The 21,268-nt window shown below is 43.8% G+C and overlaps 2 protein-coding genes across 2 annotated transcripts in view; one reads left to right on the top strand and one right to left on the bottom strand.

Annotated features, from left to right (window-relative positions):
* LOC131676592 (parkin coregulated gene protein-like) overlaps positions 1 to 9,246 on the bottom strand; it is a 38,026-nt gene extending 28,780 nt beyond the window's left edge. Inside the window, exons 1-2 of the mRNA XM_058955736.1 lie at positions 8,846 to 9,246; positions 8,673 to 8,754 (exon numbers count right to left, since the gene is read on the bottom strand). Of these exons, the coding sequence (XP_058811719.1) occupies positions 8,673 to 8,754; positions 8,846 to 9,117 (354 nt within the window). The 5' untranslated portion in view covers positions 9,118 to 9,246. The remainder of the gene's footprint in view (positions 1 to 8,672; positions 8,755 to 8,845) is intronic.
* Positions 1 to 21,268, top strand: part of LOC131693338 (uncharacterized) — a 105,614-nt gene that overhangs the window by 35,860 nt on the left and 48,486 nt on the right. The window contains exon 3 of the mRNA XM_058981076.1: positions 9,877 to 10,001. Within this exon, the coding sequence (XP_058837059.1) occupies positions 9,877 to 10,001 (125 nt within the window). The remainder of the gene's footprint in view (positions 1 to 9,876; positions 10,002 to 21,268) is intronic.

The following is a 21,268-nucleotide window of genomic DNA, read 5'->3' as shown; positions in this document are numbered from 1 at the left end:
GTTGGTAGGGTGTTGGTCTATTTTTCGATCCTAAACAAAATTTCATTTTCATTTTCATTTTGCAGCGTTTGGTGGGGCAATGAGAGCGCAAGTCAGTCCAAGGCCGATAATCGGAGGGGTGATGGCAGAATAGTCTATGCGGACCACCAAAACGCCATGGGAGAGGAACAGGGTGTGGGGTGGGGTAGGGTTAATGGATTGATGTATACTTGACGAATAATTGCGCTGCAGAATGTAATGAAAAGGTGCATTGAACAGTACTACTGTTGGCTGTTTAGAAATAAATACAATATGTTTCTCCATAAGGTTTGATAGCTAATGTATGTGATTATGTGATGCCAATTTATGAGTGTAAAAAAAGTTCATTTTATCCCGTGGTTTTATCAAGTTTGTGAGACCGCAACCGTAGATGTGCGTGGAAGATCGCGAAAAGCTCGAGCGCTTGTATGTTCACGTGTTTGTCGCGTATGCCAGAACGTATTGGATTTCGCGTGTATAAATTCTATTTTGTAACTGTGTGGCCATATACATATTCGCGTTTGTTCTTGAATGATCGCGCGGACCGTGAATTTGTTGCTTAGTTTTTAGTGTACGGTTCAGGTACTAGAAGATAATTCCCCCATAACACTAGAGTTCCCGGTCACGTTTCCATGGAATGTGTTGTCTAATGAATATGAGCCTCATTTTTTATTGGTCCAACTGAAGACATGAATCTAGGCTGTTAAGAACGAGGGCAGGGACATCCTAACGTGACGGACTCATGATCGCGCGAGCGGTGGGTTGTTGGCGAGATCGCGAGTATGTGTGGATGATTACAATTGCAATTCCAATTCGCGTTTGTGACCCGGTTTGTGTTATCGCGAAGGCTAGCGGCGTTTGTACGTTTTGAATGAGACATTATGAGTGTATATGAGAGCATATGCAATTGATTGCGTTAGTGGATGCTATAATGGATCTAAATTAAGATATGGTGATAAAAGGAAAAAGAACATACCGAATTAAATGAAAAAAAATGAAAACATTAAGTAGAAGCGTATAAATTGACTGATTTTTTGGTTTACAAGAGCAGTAGAAAAGCAAACTAATAGAAATAAAACAAAAACAGACAAATGAAGTCGAAGAAAAGAACGGGAGGGACGTATTCTAAGTTGCTTATATTTGGGAACATAGCCACTTGATTTGACGGTTTGGTTCGCGTGGATGATGGTTCTTCAAAATCACTAGGCACATTTTGAACATTTGACTTGATATCGTCCCAATACTTTGGATAGTTCACTTAAATTTTAAATTCAATGCATTGTGCAATTCAATGATATTTACTATAGATTTGGGTTTAAATAGGTATTATCCGAGCACTTTGGCTTATTGCCTTAAATTTTAATGCATTGTGCAAATTGAATGATACTTAATTTAGATTATATGTAATGAATCACCAACCATAGAATTCTGCATCGGTCTGGATTTAGTTGAATTGATAGCAAAAATAATTCAATCTGCTAGTCGTCAGGGTATCCCTTCGCTTCTATCCACCACCTGAAGCACGCGCCGTGTTGCTATTAGATTCTAGGGTCCAACAGAATCCAAGGTCTCCAAGCTACAAATCCCTAAGCATAAAAATGTGCAGTCTGGAGTCCACCGACAAGCCCACGGATTATTCAATCCTAAATTAGGATCAAATACAAATTTTGGAATTCTGTTAAGCCACATTAAATAGAAAACTTCAGTGTTCAAACAAACGACAAAACAAATAGGTTTATTATGAACGACGACGACGTACACGCAATGTGTTTGCTATTTCGTCTATTACGGACACGACTGACACTAAAATGAGTTGTAATATTTATAAGTTCGAGTGATTTTATTATTTTGCAATTTTGGAACTATTTAAACAAACTTTAAGGGTAGTCGAAACGATGACCACAAGTTAGATGACTAGTTAGATTGGAAATTATATTTCGAATGAAACCAAAAACAAGGGTATATACCTCGCTTAAGACGCACTGTGAGATAGCTGACTCTTCTCAGGTTGCCATAAGGAAAATATGAGGAAGACTATAGCCGGCCTCTAAGCCTGCAGGCATGAAATGAACATAAATCACTTATTATCCGGGAGAAGTTTTCCTACCCAAGCACCTGAACTTTCGTGAGACGATCGAGGAAAGTTTCAAGCTTTAAAGAAAAACCTTCTCATATCGTACGAAAATATTCACCACCAATTCAAATATGGTGACTATTCAATGAAACATTATTTCTTACCAAACTTGACAAGAAATTTTCGTTACAAAAAAAAAGTTTTCGTTCTTTTTCCATACCACAATTCAATTCTCGTCAATTTGTCATTTACCCCACGAATGAATTCCTCCAACTGCTTGCAAATTAACCATCAATTTTCCAAATCTTGTCAAACAACTTTGAAAATAAAGGAAGAAAAAAAATCTCACCCTAAAACACTGGACTGGAGCAAAACATTCTTCATCAACTTGACTCGTTATAAGTTGCACTCGCCCAGGTCGTAAAAGTCACCTAGCAAAAGTTCACCCCGGCGTGAGGGTGGTGGATACCAGCCAGTCCCCCGAGACGCCTAATAAAAATAGTTTTAAAAACTTAATAAACTTCCACTAACACAGCCTGCCCGCCCTTCCCATTGAAACATCTCAACAACAGGTCTTGTTTGCCTTGATGGTTTCGTATCTGGGCACAGCTAGTAAATAACGACGAGAGAATCGACTGTTGCATCTGCATTGTTACTGCGAAGTTTGGGATAAAGTTGACTATACTAAGCAGCTCTTAATTCGTGTTTATGACCTAGACCGAAGAAAAAAAAATCGAAGCTAAAAAATTGACTACAATTGAATGAGACAAAGGTATAACTTTTTGATATAATAAATGATATTATAGAGATTTTATGAGGAAAATAGAACAAGTCCGTTCCATTTGCATTGTCCGTATCTTGCGGTTGGCCGGATTGGTCCTCATCAAGGGCACTGATTTTGAAATCTTGATCTGCTTTGTAAAATTAGTCAGAATAAGTGTTCGGAACTGTGATGCAACTTGTTTTGGTATACCCATTCATGGAAAAAAGTTTCCAAGACTGAAGAAGACGAATGGGACGTAGGTTTTTTTTATCAGCAGAGTCTTTTAGGAGTTTATTTTCGCACGCACCTAGATCCCGGTGCAAAGTGAAAACTTAAAGAATACGAAAGAAGAGACTAAAGAAGGGATGTAGTAGGTGTTAGCTCTACCGATTTTCCATTGACCCATTTCAGAATGTCAGAGACCTAGCGGTACATTCGGTGGCCACTTTCCCGTCGGCAAGCCCTGCTCAGTTATAATACAGGGTGCGCCAGCTGGATGTATCCTTTTTCAACATCCGTAATTTTTCAGCCGATTTTCACAAGTAAAAAAGCTACAATGCCATTTATTATAAAGGTTTAGAATACAACGTCGATTAAATGACCACCCCCATTTGATACACAAAAAACAGCTTTTTTGCGGCTTTTTCGCATGACATCGGACAGCATTTGGTGCTTAATCGCAGAAATTTCAGCTCGTATATTAGCTTTGAGTTCGTCAAGGTTCTTAGGTTTGCCAGAATAAACTTTACTTTTCACGTCACCCCACAGAAATGGCGGAGTTGTTCAATGTTGAAATAGGATAAATCCAGATGGCCCACCCTGTAAACCACACATCATTAGACGAAAATTAATTACAGCTCTAAACCTAATTTGATTTCTACTCACTTTTGTTTTTCATACCGAAAAAGAAACTTAAGAAAGCGTGTTAAAAACATTGCGGAAAATGACAGCCAATTAAAGCTTACTAATAGCATTAGTAGAGCCAACGACAGGCTTTCAGATTTGACCGTTCTAGATTGGTGCTATATAATAGCATTAGTAATACATATAACGAGCTGTTAATCTTTGCACAATATTTCGCCTTTTTTGGCATTATAACAGCATTAAATCAGTATATAGGGCTTTCCGGCTTTAACCTCTCCCCAAGGTTGAGGGGTTTGACGGTATTGCAAACATCATCAAGCATATTACGTGCATCAGTGCTACAGAGCCTCTGACAGACAATTGCCTTAAGATGGTTATTGCATTACGCCTCGCTAGTGGTGCATCGAGTATACCGAGAGGGCTTATGGCATGTTATGATTCCTTTTATTAATATATACCTACTATACGCTATCTATGCTCATATAGGTACAAACGCTCGTGGCGTTCGCTATAACACAAACCTGGTCACAAACGCGACAATGTAATTGAAATAATCCACACATAATTACATCTACGATTTCGCCAACATGAAAACACCCCGGTAGTTAAGTAAACGTAAACTTCCAAAGGCAGTCTCAAACATTAACCCACCACTCGCGCGATCATGAAACGGTCACGTCCGGAAGTTTTACCTCGGTCCTAGCAGTCTGGACTAATGCCTTCAGTTGAACCAATAAAACGTGACGCTCATATTCACAAAACAACACGTTCCATGGTGACATGACCTGGAACACCTGGGGAAACGGACTCTCTTCTACCATTTGTACCATACTTCTAAAAATTGCGCATCAGATTCACACTCTGCGCGCGATCATTCAATAATACACGCTACATCTTTATAAAATCGAAATTATACTCGCGTCACATTTACGCGACAAACACGTTAATATACAAATGCTTGAGCCCTTCGCGACCATCCACGGCACCTACACCCGCGATCTTCTAAATAAGATAACATGCCGGTGAATAAGTGAATGTCTCAGCTCCTATAAATCTTCAAACGTGGTCTCAAGCGTGGACCCAAAAATTCCTGCGCTCGCACGATCATTAATTGGTCACTTCCGGATGTTTCTATCCTTTGATATCAGCAGACTAGGTCCATGCCTTCAACTGGACCAATTAAAACAAGAAAACTTTCGTACCCACTGGACACCACGTTACATGGCGATATGACGGGGGATTCTAGTGATATGGGATAACTTGCTCCCTGTCAGTATGTGAATTGTACACCGAAAACTAACTATCAGAATGAGGATCCGCGTGACCATCCAAGAACGCACGCGTATATAGGACTGGCCACACGGTTACAAAATCCAGTTTTGTACACGCAAAGCCACATGCACGCGAGCACACGTTACAAACACGTTAACATACGAACACTTAAGCTCTTCGCGATTAACAACGCACACCTACGTCCGCGATCACGCAAACTTGATAACACCCCGGTAATAAGATGAACGTTTTCGCACTTACGAAGTTTCAAACGAGGACCTACAAACGTCCGTCGCAATCACGTCCGGAAACCATTACCCTCTGTCCTAATAACTTAGATCCATACATTCAAAAAAAAAAAAATAATAACACGTTCCATGGCGCCATGTCCGGGAACTCTTGTGATATGGAAGATCTCACTTCTAGCATCTGAGCCGCACACCAAAAATAACATATTGGATCCACGGTCCGCGCGCGATCATCCAAGAACATACGCGAATGTGCGAAAGGCACACGGTTATAAATGAGAATTTATACACGCGAAGTTACATACACGTTAGCACTCGCGACATACAAAGGCACACGCGATCGAACACGTTAACGTACAAATGCTCGAGCTCTTCGCGATGATACACGCGATCGCGAGTCCCTACGCCCGCACATACCTGAACCGTACAATGAATATCACATTCAGAATCACGGCCCGCTACAATTGGCCTAAAGCAGTGTTTCATTGGGCGCCATTGCCTGTCTCGTCTGCAAATTGTAGCATGTGACTCTGAGGGGGAGCCCTTCCGAGAATCTAGCTCTACAGCTCCAGTAGGACAACTCTCGAAAAAATATAGGGCCGGAAAGGCTTTAACAACTGCTCTATATGCAGATCTAAAGCAGATATAAGCCTATGTTTTAATGTTTATTGGCTACTTGGGATGCGCATAATGTATCCGATTTTGTAAAATTTGTCTTCCGCCATTGACTGCAGCCCTAAAACACGTTAATTGACAAAAAGAGTCCATCAATTCTCAGTCAGGTATAAGTTGTGAATGATAAACCTATCGCAATCGAAAGAATCTTGTCATCTAGAAGATGTTCGTTTGTAAAGCGGGTATCCGATACAAGAATTTTTTCCATATTTTTATTAGAATATAAAAAACAAAGTAGGAAAGCTCTCATCAGTACCCTTTGCAGCGAAATTTTTATTTCTTCTTTTCCGAAAAACGAATTGGGTAAATGTGACGCGTAAGAGTACGGAACTGATTGTTGAGTAATTTGATGAAATTCTTAACCTTCCGGCAGCCGCGCTAGTGCACTGAGTGCACGCTGCTCTGAAAATCTAGCGAAATCGTCTTAAGACACCAGCGGCTGCTCGTTCAGTGGGCCATAAGTGCGACTTCTGAAGGGTTAACCTCAATTATTTAGCGCTTTTTTCATGTTAGTTTTCTGTCGGTCTCTGTCAGCACTAAGTGCCTATCACCGAAGTCAGAGAGGCTATTCCACTATCTAAACCTTAGATACCGGCTCTTTATATCGAACTTGTCCCATTTTAAAAATAATTGCATGTCGGTCCCTTATGAAAAGTGTTCTCATAGCACTTCCACTTAAATTTCCTTCTACATTTCATGCTTAAATTTGTGTCCTTCTACTCTCACTCTAGGACGATGATTTTTCCAAAAAACATCTAGTTTTACAAATTAATACAAATTAATACATTCAATTTCAGTTTCTGTTCGATTAAAAGGCGGTGGTAAGCTATTTTCGTCCGCGTCCATTATGATTTATTTTTATAAACTGATTCATCAGGGGTGCTATCTTTTAAAATGGTCCACCTCGATTATACAACTTTTTTCCGATCTTATTTTAATGCAAATAATTGAGCAGCTTTCATTTCGTTACATTCTAAAGTGCACATATTTTGTCGTATGTAATTTCAAATGTTCTTTGTTTTGAAGGCACTGGAAGGAAACACGTACTCGCCGGTTGATACCAATCGAGTTGACATTTCTTTAGACTGAACAAACTATTTTTTTGTTTATTTAGCGTTTATTTGACCAACTAGGAAACTAATCCACTGGGTATTTAATGCGCGTGGGGAATACGCATGGTCTTGTCTGAGTGAATGACGACTTTTCAATTATGTGCGAAGGTTAAGAATTGAATTCGTCTAATATTTTTCAAAATTTTTCAGTGACATTCTGCATATTTACCAAATTAAAGTCAATCTTTCAGTAGATCGTTTTTCTTTTGCTGATTTGTGTGCTAGTAGGTTAAAATATCGCCAGAATAGGGAGATGGGGTGATAGTTCTCAACATTATGGATGCTAAACTTATGAACTGGAATAACAAGCTAGTTCCAAGACAACAGGAAAACAGTTGGGGACAAGAGACTGGTTGAAGATTATTGCATTTGGAGTGTCGAATGCTCTTTCTCTCTTGCTGGCGATAAATCGGCAATATTCTCGGGAAAAGACAGGATGGCTTGAATTTGAGCTAACACCAGAGCAAAGCTAACATCTCGCGAAACGTGCTGGAAGTTGAAATGGTTGTAGTTGTAGCTTCATGAGAGATCACAAAAAAAAATCGCACGACAATATACACCTCTATCACTTAGTTTGTCCATTTCTACCAACCGTCTTTCGATTAATTTAAAAGAAAAAAATCAATCACTAAAATTTGGAAATTCATCATCTTTCAAGAAGGAACAAGGCGATGAAATTATTTTCTTTGATAAAGATGTTATAAAAATTTTATTTCCGTTGGAGTTTGTGTACTACTATTTTGATAAGCTCCTCGTTGCTAAGAAATCTCTCACTGAAAGTCCGATTCAGTTCTGAACTTTTAAGGAAAGAGTAAAAAGAATGTAAACTGGAGCAGTCTACGGTTGTAAGTAATAAATAATCCGAGAACATATGGAAAAGTGCAGTTGCAAAAAAACATAATCCAGAGATGGCTGCATATTCAAACCGCACAAAAAAATGGAAAACCCGTAAAAGCATAATGCCGACAAAATTTGCAGTACATTAACTGGAGATGGATTACTCGCATCTACACAGATGTACTATTTTGCAGCCATTCCCAGTGGTGATGTGGTGTTTGATGCTGTCGGACGAAAATACCCCGAACAAAATATTAACCTACAAATGAAAAACAAAGTCGTCTATCGAATCTCACCGTAGTTCGCACCTCCAACAATCCCGGGAATTAATCCGTCATAACATGAAGCGCAAACACATCCGACCGTCAGAATACGGATTACCTTGGGAAAACACCAAAATACACGGTTTTCATGTGCTACCACTCCCCGTCCCTATTCCAACCGACGCCGGATGGTGACCTGTGCCGGAAAAAGCAACCGAGGCCCCCCTGTTTAGCACTGGGAATTTTGATTTATTATTGCTCGCACACCTATGCCACCGAAAGACTGGCCAACCAACCGACAAACCAACTGACCTATTCCAGGAATAACAACCCTCCATCTAGGGGAGCTGATGTTGACCCGTTGCTTGATTAGTCCTCGTTTTGGGTACTATATTCGAGTTCACTTTTCCCACCGGTGGGAACGCAAGCCTACATTCGGTGATATTAGTAGTGCTGAAGATATGAGAAGCTGGATGTGTCCAACCGGAATCGAATTAATTACGCTGGAATCTGAAAGGTTCAAAAGTGATGGAAATTTTTCGGTACCTGTTTTTCCGTGGCAGCCGCAATCATATCCCGTACACCGTGCCGGGCAAACTCTCGATAGGGAAAAGTACGTTCACACAACCTGCACATGAGATCGGAAAAAAAATAAAAACATTAGCTCCCATCTTCATCACCTGCTTCAGTTTTCGGAAGTGGTGTCTTCTACCACCTACCCATCGAAAAACAACGGAAGATAGAGCTGGTACATCAACTTGTTCGGCGGAACGTGCCAATTGATGAACTTCTGGTACGCCTTCGGTCCGTAGTAGCGAGATATCGGGATGTCACCCCGGAGGAAAAACTTTCGAAACAACGACCGACACGGCGGCTTTGGACATTTCACCGGGATCCGGGGTGGGCCGTCCAGAATGGTGCACTGCTGATAGGTTTGATGGCAGAACGGGGGTACTACGCGGATTACCGGACAGCCGCAGTACGTGTTCATGATGATTTTTTTTTCGTTGTTTTGTAATTTTTCTTCGCACGGAACGGGATTTTTAAACTGAAATTTGGACTGGAATATCTAAAGTGACGTTTGTTGGATGGTTTGCGAGGGCATGGCCTACTGTTCTACAGTCGGTGACCCTACTTTCGCGTATAGCGTTTTTGTTTTCGCAAGACGCTTCACCGGTGTAGTTTGAAAAGTGATTGACTTATAATATTCAGTAATGAAAGAGTTTATCACCTAACAGTGCCTTCATCTGGGTAATTCAATGTCAAAATCTTGAGTGTAATTAGATATCAGGAATCAGAATATATTGGCTTAAATGGCACGTTCCCCGTATGTACAATAGTTATGAAAAGAATGAAGGTAAATCTACCTTGACTACTGTTAAAACAACTACCTATCGAGTTAAATAAACAACTCCTATCTAGTACTTAAGAAGTATTGTTATTGTGTGATTATATTTAATTATGATGGAGATAATAAATAAATGACAAAAAATACAATAACAACAAAAAACATCGCTTGAAATCAGTGCGTCCAGTTTCTCTTTACTCTTACTCCTCTCGGAGAAATAATAGGATTCCACAGAACTATCATATAGTTTGTAATCTTTTGCTGACGGTCGCTTGTAATAGTATAACATTTTCATTAATCTCGCTGTTTAAATCAAAAACTTCTGATTACCGAACCAAAAACGCATGAATTCAACAGATTCTGATTTAAACTAAAACATGTTTAATTTTCTGCCCATTCCAGAGGAAGACTACGATGCATTCTGCCTGGCGTACATGTTCACGTATCGCGACTTCGAGATGGGCACCCTCGGGTTGGCGTGGACCGGCGATTTGAAGAATGCCGGTGGAGTGTGCGAAAAAAATGGGGTAAGTTTTGTTGTTTATTTTTCCATTTGTTTACTTTGTCAAAGCGAGGAGAAAAATCATCCAGGGAAAAATGGGTCTCGTTTCCGATTTTCCTTTCCTACATAAACATGATTCCTACGGCCGTTTTCTGTCAACCAGATCCGTCGCCTGTCTTTCAAGTCAAATGGATGTCCTTCTTCGAAGGCAATGAAATTTCTGGCAGGAAAACGAGCAACCTTCTCGAATAAACAACCCCCAGCTGGCGGAGGAAAATTTCTTTGCAAACCATTAGGTTACTAGTCTCAGCATACGAGAAGATTGCATCCGTGCACACACAAAACCTCCAGAAGTTGCTCTAATTCGCAGTCCAAACAGGGAGGGGAAGAGTGTCGGAAAGATGAAAATTTTATTATTATTTGCTTTAAAGAAGCATCTCTCCATCTTTTAGCGCTCCATAAGCCAAGCCATGGCAGTTTTTATGGTCCAGAACTTTGCAGACCAGACTGAGCACCAGTAGGATAGACACAGAAGTAGCAACCGGACGGAAGCTACATCAGCTTTAATAGCCCTGTCGTCCTGCCGGTGCTTGCATGCATCTATCTACACACAGGATGTGCTTATTTTGTCTGGTCTAGTGCCGACGTGTTTCTGGCATGTTTTGCCACGTGGTCACAATATCGGAGATTTTACCCCTGTCAAACATTCGATTTTATCGATTTCAACGCTCGGTTGCTTGGACTGACATTTACTGTTTAGAGGGCGATCGTAAAACTAAAGAATCGATAAGCCGTATTTTTCGGCACTCGAACGACAAATATTTTTGCTTCACTATGGTGTAAAAAGTTGAAAATTTTCGTTTATTTCTTTGTTATGTATTTGACAGGGCCGCTTGACAAAAAAAAAGTTTTACCTAATCTTATCGAGAGCATTATGGAGCAGGAACACCTTTGGAATCGAGAAGACTAAAAGTACTAAAGTTTAAAATCCCCAAGCTGCAAGAATATACGAAGAATTCAGTAAATCGAAAATTGGAAAGTTCTAAGGTCAAAACTTTACAAAATCCATGAGTCAAAGAAACATAAAGATCCAGAGATAAAGCGTCCAGCAATTGAAGAGCCCTAGCATCTCCAAATCCCAAGTGCTCATGAACTGAAGAATTCAGGAGTCCAAATCTTCTCAGATATCAACAGCCCCACATTTCAAAAGTCCGACGGCAAATACGTTCGGAAATTCTTTCGAGAAATTTTTGTTCGAAAGTACCGTGTTTCCAGATTTCCCAAATTGAGCATACGTTTCTATCGTTTATGTTGGCATCACTGGTAATCTTAATCTCTTATTAGATAAACATAGAAGCATAATTAATTGAAGTGTTGCCAAAATCACTAACAAATTTTTTCGTCTCAAGAACAAAACCAAAATCAATCAAATCCATTCCTATTCATTCTCGTTATCCTTGCTGGTAGATTTTTTTTTCTCCCCAAAGACACGATCTCGCGGGACTACTTCCACTATCCTAGGGCTATTCATCGGAAGCCATTCCACGGAAGTCAATAAATTCAATCAAATCATGACTGTTTTCTCACTTTGATTGTTCTTCCAGGAAAGATAATACAAGCTCCCTTTCTTAGTCTGTACCTTCTTACTTCTATTTATACTGCCGTTTCCTCCGGCAGTCATGGTTCGTATCCGGAGACAATATCTCGGGCACAACACGGTCCATATAATTGACAGAGGAAATTGCATTTCCCTTCCCAGAGTACGTTGTTTCTCCGATAGCTTTCCAGAGATAAATTTTATTGTTTTTAACATATTCTTCTATCTCCGTAATGCATGCAACAAGCGCAATAAAAACGACATCATCCCGCCAAAATTTATGCAATTTGCCATAAACACCGATCCTGTTTCGTACCACATTTTAAACCAAACCAACTGGACCGCAATCATTCTGACCACTCGACCTAGAAAAGCTTCGTTCGATAAGCTCCCCCGGGCGAAATGGCTCGCGTTTTTTTCGACGACAGCAGAATTTTGATCACATCGTTTAATTGTCCACTTCTATTGTCCCGCTTCGCCGCCGGGATCAGAAGTCAATGTCTTTTAGTCTTCGGGAGGGTGACGGTTGCAACATGATTCTCGACTCTTAACCCTCTAGGCTGCCGTCTGACTTTGGTGACCGCGGTCACGTTGTCCCTGTTCGGTCCTTCGCTTCACCGTTCGTTCACTAGCAACGATGCGGCGGTCTGAAAAGTCAGTAGTCAGATCGAGCTGATAAAACGGTAGTTTACTGAGTCAATGGTGAAGGCGAAAATATTCCACGATTGCCGACGGTCATGTAGCGAACGGAATTCGAATCGGGTAGAGTAGCGTGGGGTAATATGGCATTCTTTCCAACGAAACAGGTTTCACGGTTTCTGGACGATATTTTATTAAACAATTTAAAAACCACCCCGAAATTTATGCAAACATATACACAAATTACAGGAGTTGTATTCAACTCTCTTCCACCTCCTCAAAAGACACTTTCACAGTTAGAACCGATGATTCGATAGCCTTTGTACCAATTGGCTTCCTTTGAAAAGACTTTTCTCGTCGGTTTCGAAAGTTGTGATAAATGACTTTCCGATGCAGGACTTTTCCCAACGGCTTGCCTAAGTTCCTTTTGAATGCTTCCGTCTGTCTGGTATTACGTGTAGGAATCGAATCCATTCACTTACTCGGATGCCATAGAAGAAAAAAAAACCCACTAACGACCGGCATGAACTAGCGAAACTTCCGTCCCATTCTCGGCTCCATTGGTGGTGCTCTCGTTTCAAACAATCCGACAGAATCGGTCAGCAGAAACACGCAAACATTCCGTCTACGTCACATCGTCTGGGAATGTTTCTCGAAGGGCCGTATCTGGAAAAAATAATCTGTTCAAAGAAGGATCACCCCGTCCAAAAGGTACCACAAGCGGTGGATCTGAATAATTGTGCCATCGCAGCAGGCGATGGATTGGTGAAACGGGATTTGAACGAACATGCAAAGTGTATTTTGATAAACCCTTTGTCGTCTAGCTTAGAGGTGGGGTGCAGGCTTGGATTTGTCAAATTTTGCTGACGGTCGAATATACGCGAACAACGTGACTGTGCCAGACAGTAGGCAGTGCGTGATTAAATAGTATTTAGCTTTTCATAATGAATTATATCGTGTTTTGAACGCACTGTGCTTGTCATGAGTAGGCAAAGTGGGAAACCCAAAATGATTACTCACAATCGTGATTTAAACTCGATGTTTAAGATAAGCAGAATGGTTTTCAACCAGGCAACTGACATCCCTGTCCTTACATATTGAGTTAAACAATGTATAACATCGTTTTTGTATTCAATCGATTGGGGTAGCTTTGACAACCTTGACAACGTCAAAATTTTTAAAGGTGGTGGCCAGGTTACCAGTTGTTCTAGGCACTAGGGTTAAGAATCCTTGCCCTAGAGCCAAGACTCCTGCTCCAGAGTCAAGAATATTGCCCCACGGGCCAAGAAACCTGACCCTAAGGTCAAGAACCTTAGCCCCAGCGTCAAGAATTCTGACCCCAAGATCGAGAATTCTGGTCTCAGGGTCAAGAATCTCAGCCCCAGGGTCAGGGTCAAGAATCCTGACCCCCAGGTCAAGAATCCTGACCCCCAGGTCAAGAATCCTGACCCCCAGGTCAAGAATCCTGACCCCCAGGTCAAGAATCCTGACCCCCAGGTCAAGAATCCTGACCCCCAGGTCAAGAATCCTGACCCCCAGGTCAAGAATCCGGACCCCCAGGTCAAGAATCCGGACCCCCAGGTCAAGAATCCTGACCCCCAGGTCAAGAATCCTGACCCCCAGGTCAAGAATCCTGACCCCCAGGTCAAGAATCCTGACCCCCAGGTTAAGAATCCTGACCCCCAGGTCAAGAATCCTGACCCCCAGGTCAAGAATCCTGACTCCCAGGTCAAGAATCCTGACCCCCAGGTCAAGAATCCTGACCCCCAGGTCAAGAATCCTGACCCCCAGGTCAAGAATCCTGACCCCCAGGTCAAGAATCCTGACCCCCAGGTCAAGAATCCGGACCCCCAGGTCAAGAATCCTGACCCCCAGGTCAAGAATCCTGACCCCCAAATCAAGAATCCTGACCCCCAGGTCAAGAATCCTGACCCCCAGGTCAAGAATCCTGACCCCCAGGTCAAGAATCCTGACCCCCAGGTCAAGAATCCTGACCCCCAGGTCAAGAATCCTGACCCCCAGGTCAAGAATCCTGACCCCCAGGTCAAGAATCCTGACCCCCAGGTCAAGAATCCTGACCCCCAGGTCAAGAATCCTGACCCCCAGGTCAAGAATTCTGACCCCCAGGTCAAGAATCCTGACCCCCAGGTCAAGAATCCTGACCCCCAGGTCAAGAATCCTGACCCCCAGGTCAAGAATCCTGACCCCCAGGTCAAGAATCCTGACCCCCAGGTCAAGAATCCTGACCCCCAGGTCAAGAATCCTGACCCCCAGGTCAAGAATCCTGACCCCCAGGTCAAGAATCCTGACCCCCAGGTCAAGAATCCTGACCCCCAGGTCAAGAATCCTGACCCCCAGGTCAAGAATCCTGACCCCCAGGTCAAGAATCCTGACCCCCAGGTCAAGAATCCTGACCCCCAGGTCAAGAATCCTGACCCCCAGGTCAAGAATCCTGACCCCCAGGTCAAGAATCCTGACCCCCAGGTCAAGAATCCTGACCCCCAGGTCAAGAATCCTGACCCCCAGGTCAAGAATCCTGACCCCCAGGTCAAGAATCCTGACCCCCAGGTCAAGAATCCGGACCCCCAGGTCAAGAATCCTGACCCCCACGTCAAGAATCCTGACCCCCAGGTCAAGAATCCTGACCCCCAGGTCAAGAATCCTGACCCCCAGGTCAAGAATCCTGACCCCTAGGTCAAGAATCCTGACCCCTAGGTCAAGAATCCTGACCCCCAGGTCAAGAATCCTGACCCCCAGGTCAAGAATCCTGACCCCCAGGTCAAGAATCCTGACCCCCAGGTCAAGAATCCTGACCCCCAGGTCAAGAATCCTGACCCCCAGGTCAAGAATCCTGACCCCCAGGTCAAGAATCCTGACCCCCAGGTCAAGAATCCTGACCCCCAGGTCAAGAATCCTGACCCCCAGGTCAAGAATCCTGACCCCCAGGTCAAGAATCCTGACCCCCAGGTCAAGAATCCTGACCCCCAGGTCAAGAATCCCGACCCCCAGGTCAAGAATCCCGACCCCCAGGTCAAGAATCCCGACCCCCAGGTCAAGAATCCTGACCCCCAGGTCAAGAATCCTGACCCCCAGGTCAAGAATCCTGACCCCCAGGTCAAGAATCCTGACCCCCAGGTCAAGAATCCTGACCCCCAGGTCAAGAATCCTGACCCCCAGGTCAAGAATCCTGACCCCCAGGTCAAGAATCCTGACCCCCAGGTCAAGAATCCTGACCCCCAGGTCAAGAATCCTGACCCCCAGGTCAAGAATCCTGACCCCCAGGTCAAGAATCCTGACCCCCAGGTCAAGAATCCTGACCCCCAGGTCAAGAATCCTGACCCCCAGGTCAAGAATCCTGACCCCCAGGTCAAGAATCCTGACCCCCAGGTCAAGAATCCTGACCCCCAGGTCAAGAATCCTGACCCCCAGGTCAAGAATCCTGACCCCCAGGTCAAGAATCCTGACCCCCAGGTCAAGAATCCTGACCCCCAGGTCAAGAATCCTGACCCCCAGGTCAAGAATCCTGACCCCCAGGTCAAGAATCCTGACCCCCAGGTCAAGAATCCTGACCCCCAGGTCAAGAATCCTGACCCCCAGGTCAAGAATCCTGACCCCCAGGTCAAGAATCCGGACCCCCAGGTCAAGAATCCTGACCCCCAGGTCAAGAATCCTGACCCCCAGGTCAAGAATCCTGACCCCCAGGTCAAGAATCCTGACCCCCAGGTCAAGAATCCTGACCCCCAGGTCAAGAATCCTGACCCCCAGGTCAAGAATCCTGACCCCCAGGTCAAGAATCCTGACCCCCAGGTCAAGAATCCTGACCCCCAGGTCAAGAATCCTGACCCCCAGGTCAAGAATCCTGACCCCCAGGTCAAGAATCCTGACCCCCAGGTCAAGAATCCTGACCCCCAGGTCAAGAATCCGGACCCCCAGGTCAAGAATCCGGACCCCCAGGTCAAGAATCCTGACCCCCAGGTCAAGAATCCTGACCCCCAGGTCAAGAATCCTGACCCCCAGGTCAAGAATCCTGACCCCCAGGTCAAGAATCCTGACCCCCAGGTCAAGAATCCTGACCCCCAAATCAAGAATCCTGACCCCCAAATCAAGAATCCTGACCCCCAGGTCAAGAATCCTGACCCCCAAGGCAAGAATCCTGACCCCCAGGTCAAGAATCCTGACCCCCAGGTCAAGAATCCTGACCCCCAGGTCAAGAATCCTGACCCCCAGGTCAAGAATCCTGACCCCCAGGTCAAGAATCCTGACCCCCAGGTCAAGAATCCTGACCCCCAGGTCAAGAATCCTGACCCCCAGGTCAAGAATCCTGACCCCCAGGTCAAGAATCCTGACCCCCAGGTCAAGAATCCTGACCCCCAGGTCAAGAATCCGGACCCCCAGGTCAAGAATCCGGACCCCCAGGTCAAGAACCCTGACCCCCAGGTCAAGAACCCTGACCCCCAGGTCAAGAATCCTGACCCCCAGATCAAGAATCCTGACCCCCAGGTCAAGAATCCTGACCCCCAGGTCAAGAATCCTGACCCCCAGGTCAAGAATCCTGACCCCCAGGTCAAGAATCCTGACCCCCAGGTCAAGAATCCTGACCCCCAGGTCAAGAATCCTGACCCCCAGGTCAAGAATCCTGACCCCCAGGTCAAGAATCCTGACCCCCAGGTCAAGAATCCTGACCCCCAGGTCAAGAATCCTGAACCCCAGGTCAAGAATCCTGAACCCCAGGTCAAGAATCCTGACCCCCAGGTCAAGAATCCTGACCCCCAGGTCAAGAATCCTGACCCCCAGGTCAAGAATCCTGACCCCCAGGTCAAGAATCCCCCAAGTCAAGATTCCTGACCCCCAGGTCAAGAATCCTGACCCCCAGGTCAAGAATCCTGACCCCCAGGTCAAGAACCCTGACCCCCAGGTCAAGAATCCTGACCCCCAGGTCAAGAATCCTGACCCCCAGGTCAAGAATCCTGACCCCCAGGTCAAGAATCCTGACCCCCAGGTCAAGAATCCTGACCCCCAGGTCAAGAATCCGGACCCCCAGGTCAAGAACCCTGACCCCCAGGTCAAGAATCCTGACCCCCAGGTCAAGAATCCTGACCCCCAGGTCAAGAATCCTGACCCCCAGGTCAAGAATCCTGACCCCCAGGTCAAGAATCCTGACCCCCAGGTCAAGAATCCTGACCCCCAGGTCAAGAATCTTGACCCCCAGGTCAAGAATCCTGACCCCCAGGTCAAGAATCCTGACCCCCAGGTCAAGAATCCTGACCCCCAGATCAAGAATCCTGACCCCCAGGTCAAGAATCCTGACCCCCAGGTCAAGAATCCTGACCCCCAGGTCAAGAATCCGGACCCCCAGGTCAAGAACCCTGACCCCCAGGTCAAGAATCCTGACCCCCAGATCAAGAATCCTGACCCCCAGGTCAAGAATCCTGACCCCCAGGTCAAGAACCCTGACCCCCAGGTCAAGAATCCTGACCCCCAGGTCAAGAATCCTGACCCCCAGGTCATGAATCCTGACCCCCAGGTCAAGAATCCTGACCCAAATCCAAAAAATCCAAAATAAAATTTTGAGATTTTGTCCGGCTAGGCGATACTGTGCAGCGCTGCGATACCTAGCCTCGCAGCGGATCTGTCAACTTCGATATAGCAGACGAAGCACCACATTTCTCGTTCAACCGCCCGTTCTGGGCCAGACGCTGCACAGTGATCACCTTCCATACAAAAGTCGGACAAAACCTCAAAAGTGGCCCGAATTTGATGAAAACTTCACATTAGGGTAATTTTGTGACGCTGAATTCATATTTGATGTTTATTTTTTTGTTTTTTATTACCTCAAAATTTTGGCACTTAGGGTGGTTCGAAAATTCAACATTTTCGAATATAAAGTGCTCTAATTCCAAAAATTCATTTTCAAAAAATTAGGCGCGGCGAATTTTTTTGCAGAATTCACATTTTTTCAATTGTTGATAATGATAAGACACATCTATAAATTATATTGCGAACCCTGGGTAGTCAAAGGCTACCATGCGTCTCCTTCAGACGTATCATGAAAAATCACCTTTTTTTCATAACTCGGGGCAGAAAGGGGCAAAACAAGATATTCATTTTCGGAAAGTGCACTAATTTTCATGAATCGTGAACAACAACCGATCTTCCGAACCGTTTCAAAAAAAAGTACAGCCACTTTGAACATTATAACTTTAAACTATTGCTCGATTTATTATTTGTTTTTCATGTCTGAGCGAGAAGAAAGGCTTGTATCGACTAAATCGAATGGCAGCTATAGGTCCAGCAAATAACCTTTCACATGAAATCAGTTTGATCCCAATCGGAATCTTAACTAAAAAGATATATTCATTTGAATAACTTATGTTTGAAAATTGTTTTCATCAGAATTCATTATCTATTTCACCTTTGAAGTCATGTAAAAAATCGAACTATCGTCCTCGGGACTTAATATTTCGAGAAGACTCTATTCAACCTGTTAAGATACAGAGAAAAATGTTAAATCATGAAAAATCAAAAATAAAATTTTGAGGTTTTGTCCGGCTAGGCGACACTGTGTGCTGTTTCAAGCTGCTCCAAACATGGAATATAGACGGTTTTTATTTGTAGACTTCCCTGTCAGCATATGGCAGAAAATTGAAACAAAGGAGTGTTCGAACAACGCTCATTGCTAGCGAAACCATGCCATTAGAAATCTCACCAAAGTGCTTTTGTTGTACATCCTTCCTATATGTTTAACCAACGCATTTTTGAAAAAGTCCGAACGGTATGGTTTTGCTAGAAATTGGTTTTGTTTGAACTCTCCTCTGTTTCAACTCTCCGTGGTTTCCCCTATTGCACGTGGGTAACGGATAAGAATATATTCTATATTCTTTGTTTCATATTCTACTATTTTCTTTCTATAATATATTCTATATTTCATATTTTTTTTTTTTTTTATTCATTTCGTTTATTTGATAGGCACAAATGCGTTAGCTTGGCGGTGCCAAATGCTTTTGTTTTTACTTTTTGGATATCTTAAAACTAGGAGGTTACAATGTTGAAATATTTTTTTTTACAAAGGAAAGAAAGTTTACAGCTATCTTAAGACTAGAAATAAGATTCAATATACAAAAGAGGGCCAAAAGATTTTTTTATGAAAAAAATTTAAAACAAGGGATTCACTTTGATATACAAGAGGGGGAGTAATAGTATTTTACGAAATATTTTACGGTTATCTTAAAACTAACAATATAGTTTAGTACACAAAAGGGGGAACAAATATTTATGAGAAATTTCACAGAAATCTTAAAACTAGGGATTCAATTCTATTTACAAGATGGAGGACAAGAGTTTCAATAAAGAGTAAAAATTATAGCTATCTTAAAACTAGGAATACAGAATACTAATTTGAATTTTTTAACTAAAACTTATGCTTGGTCAAGATATTCAAAGGGTGGCTTATTTCCGCATCAGTGTAGCAGCAGTTGTATCAAAGACAGGGGAGAGACAGGGAAAGAAGAGCAAAACTTGCAACTTTCGCTCGAACGGCGGGGGGGGGGGGGGAGGAGATCAGCGTATCAAATTTGCGCCTCAGTCTAGTAAGTCGTCGAGTACCGGATTGGCGGATGGTATTCTTCGGACCCGCGGGGAATCCTTCAAAAGTCATCGGACCTCGAGTCGCTCTCGCTTCAGTTTCCTTCTATGCAGGCGTAGTGGTAAGGGCGACGGCGGTTACATAGTGGCACTCTGGAGCTGATCGGTTCCACAAGGCAGGAGGAAACTCTAAAAACGAGAAATAAAAGAGAGGGGCTAAATTGGGATATTTATCGTTTTTATGAAGGTATAAATAAGGGACATATAGGGGAAATCACGAGTTGCCAGCATATCTCGGACTGGTACATTGGGTGGTCTACCTCGGGCCCGAAGGGATTCCTTTAACTGAGACCTGGCGTCACAATACCCGGCGCACACCCAGACAACGTGTTCGATGTCGTGATAGCCCTCGTCACAAGCGCACAGACTACTCTCCGCAAGCCCAATACGCCGCAAATGCGCATCCATGGTGTAGTGATTGGACATAAGTCGGGACATTACACGAATAAAATCCCGACCCACATCCATCCCCCCGAACCAAGGCTTCGTTGATACCTTTGGGATAATCGAATGTAGCCATCGTCCAAGTTCCCCATTGCTCCACGAGGTTTGCCAACTGTTGAGCGTCCTCTGACGACAAATACTAAAAAATTCATTGAAGCAGATTGGTCTTTCGTATATGTCACCATTTAATGCGCCCACCTTTGCTAATGAGTCGGCCTTTTCATTGCCCGGGATAGAACAATGAGAGGGGACCCAAACAAAGGTAATCTGATAAGATTTTTCAGATAACGTACACAAGGACTCCTGTATCTTCCCCAGAAAATACGGTAATTGCTTTTTAGGCTTCACCGCACGAAGAGCCTCGATAGAGCTGAGGCTGTCCGAAACGATGAAGTAGTGATCTGTGGGCAGAGTGTCGATGATCCCAAGGGTGTACTGAATTGCAGCTAACTCTGCGACGTAAACTGAAGCGGGATCATTGAGCTTGAATGAAGCGGTGATAGTATTGTTGAAGATACCGAAGCCAGTGGACCCATCGAGATTTGATCCGTCAGTGTAAAACATTTTGTCGCAGTCGACTTCTCGGAATTTATTATAAAATATATTGGGGATCACCTGCGGGCGTATATGGTCCGGGATTCCACGAATCTCTTCCTTCATGGATGTGTCGAAGAATACAGTAGAATCAGAAGTATCTAGCAAACGAACACGGTTGGGAGTATATGCAGAAGGATTAATGCTCTGTGCCATGTAGTCGAAGTACAAGGCCATAAATCGGGTTTGAGAATTAAGCTCGACGAGCCTCTCGAAGTTTTCAATTACCAACGGGTTCAGAATGTCGCATCGGATGAGCAATCGATATGAGAGTTCCCAAAATCGATTTTTTAGCGGAAGAACGCCCGCCAGCACTTCGAGACTCATCGTATGGGTCGAGTGCATGCAACCCAAGGCAATGCGCAAGCAACGATACT

This window comes from Topomyia yanbarensis, chromosome 1 (genome assembly GCF_030247195.1).
Source record: "Topomyia yanbarensis strain Yona2022 chromosome 1, ASM3024719v1, whole genome shotgun sequence".
NCBI classification, from domain to species: Eukaryota; Metazoa; Arthropoda; class Insecta; order Diptera; family Culicidae; genus Topomyia; species Topomyia yanbarensis.
The sequence above is the reverse complement of the archived record's forward strand: the minus strand, read 5'-3'. Positions and strand labels throughout refer to the sequence as shown.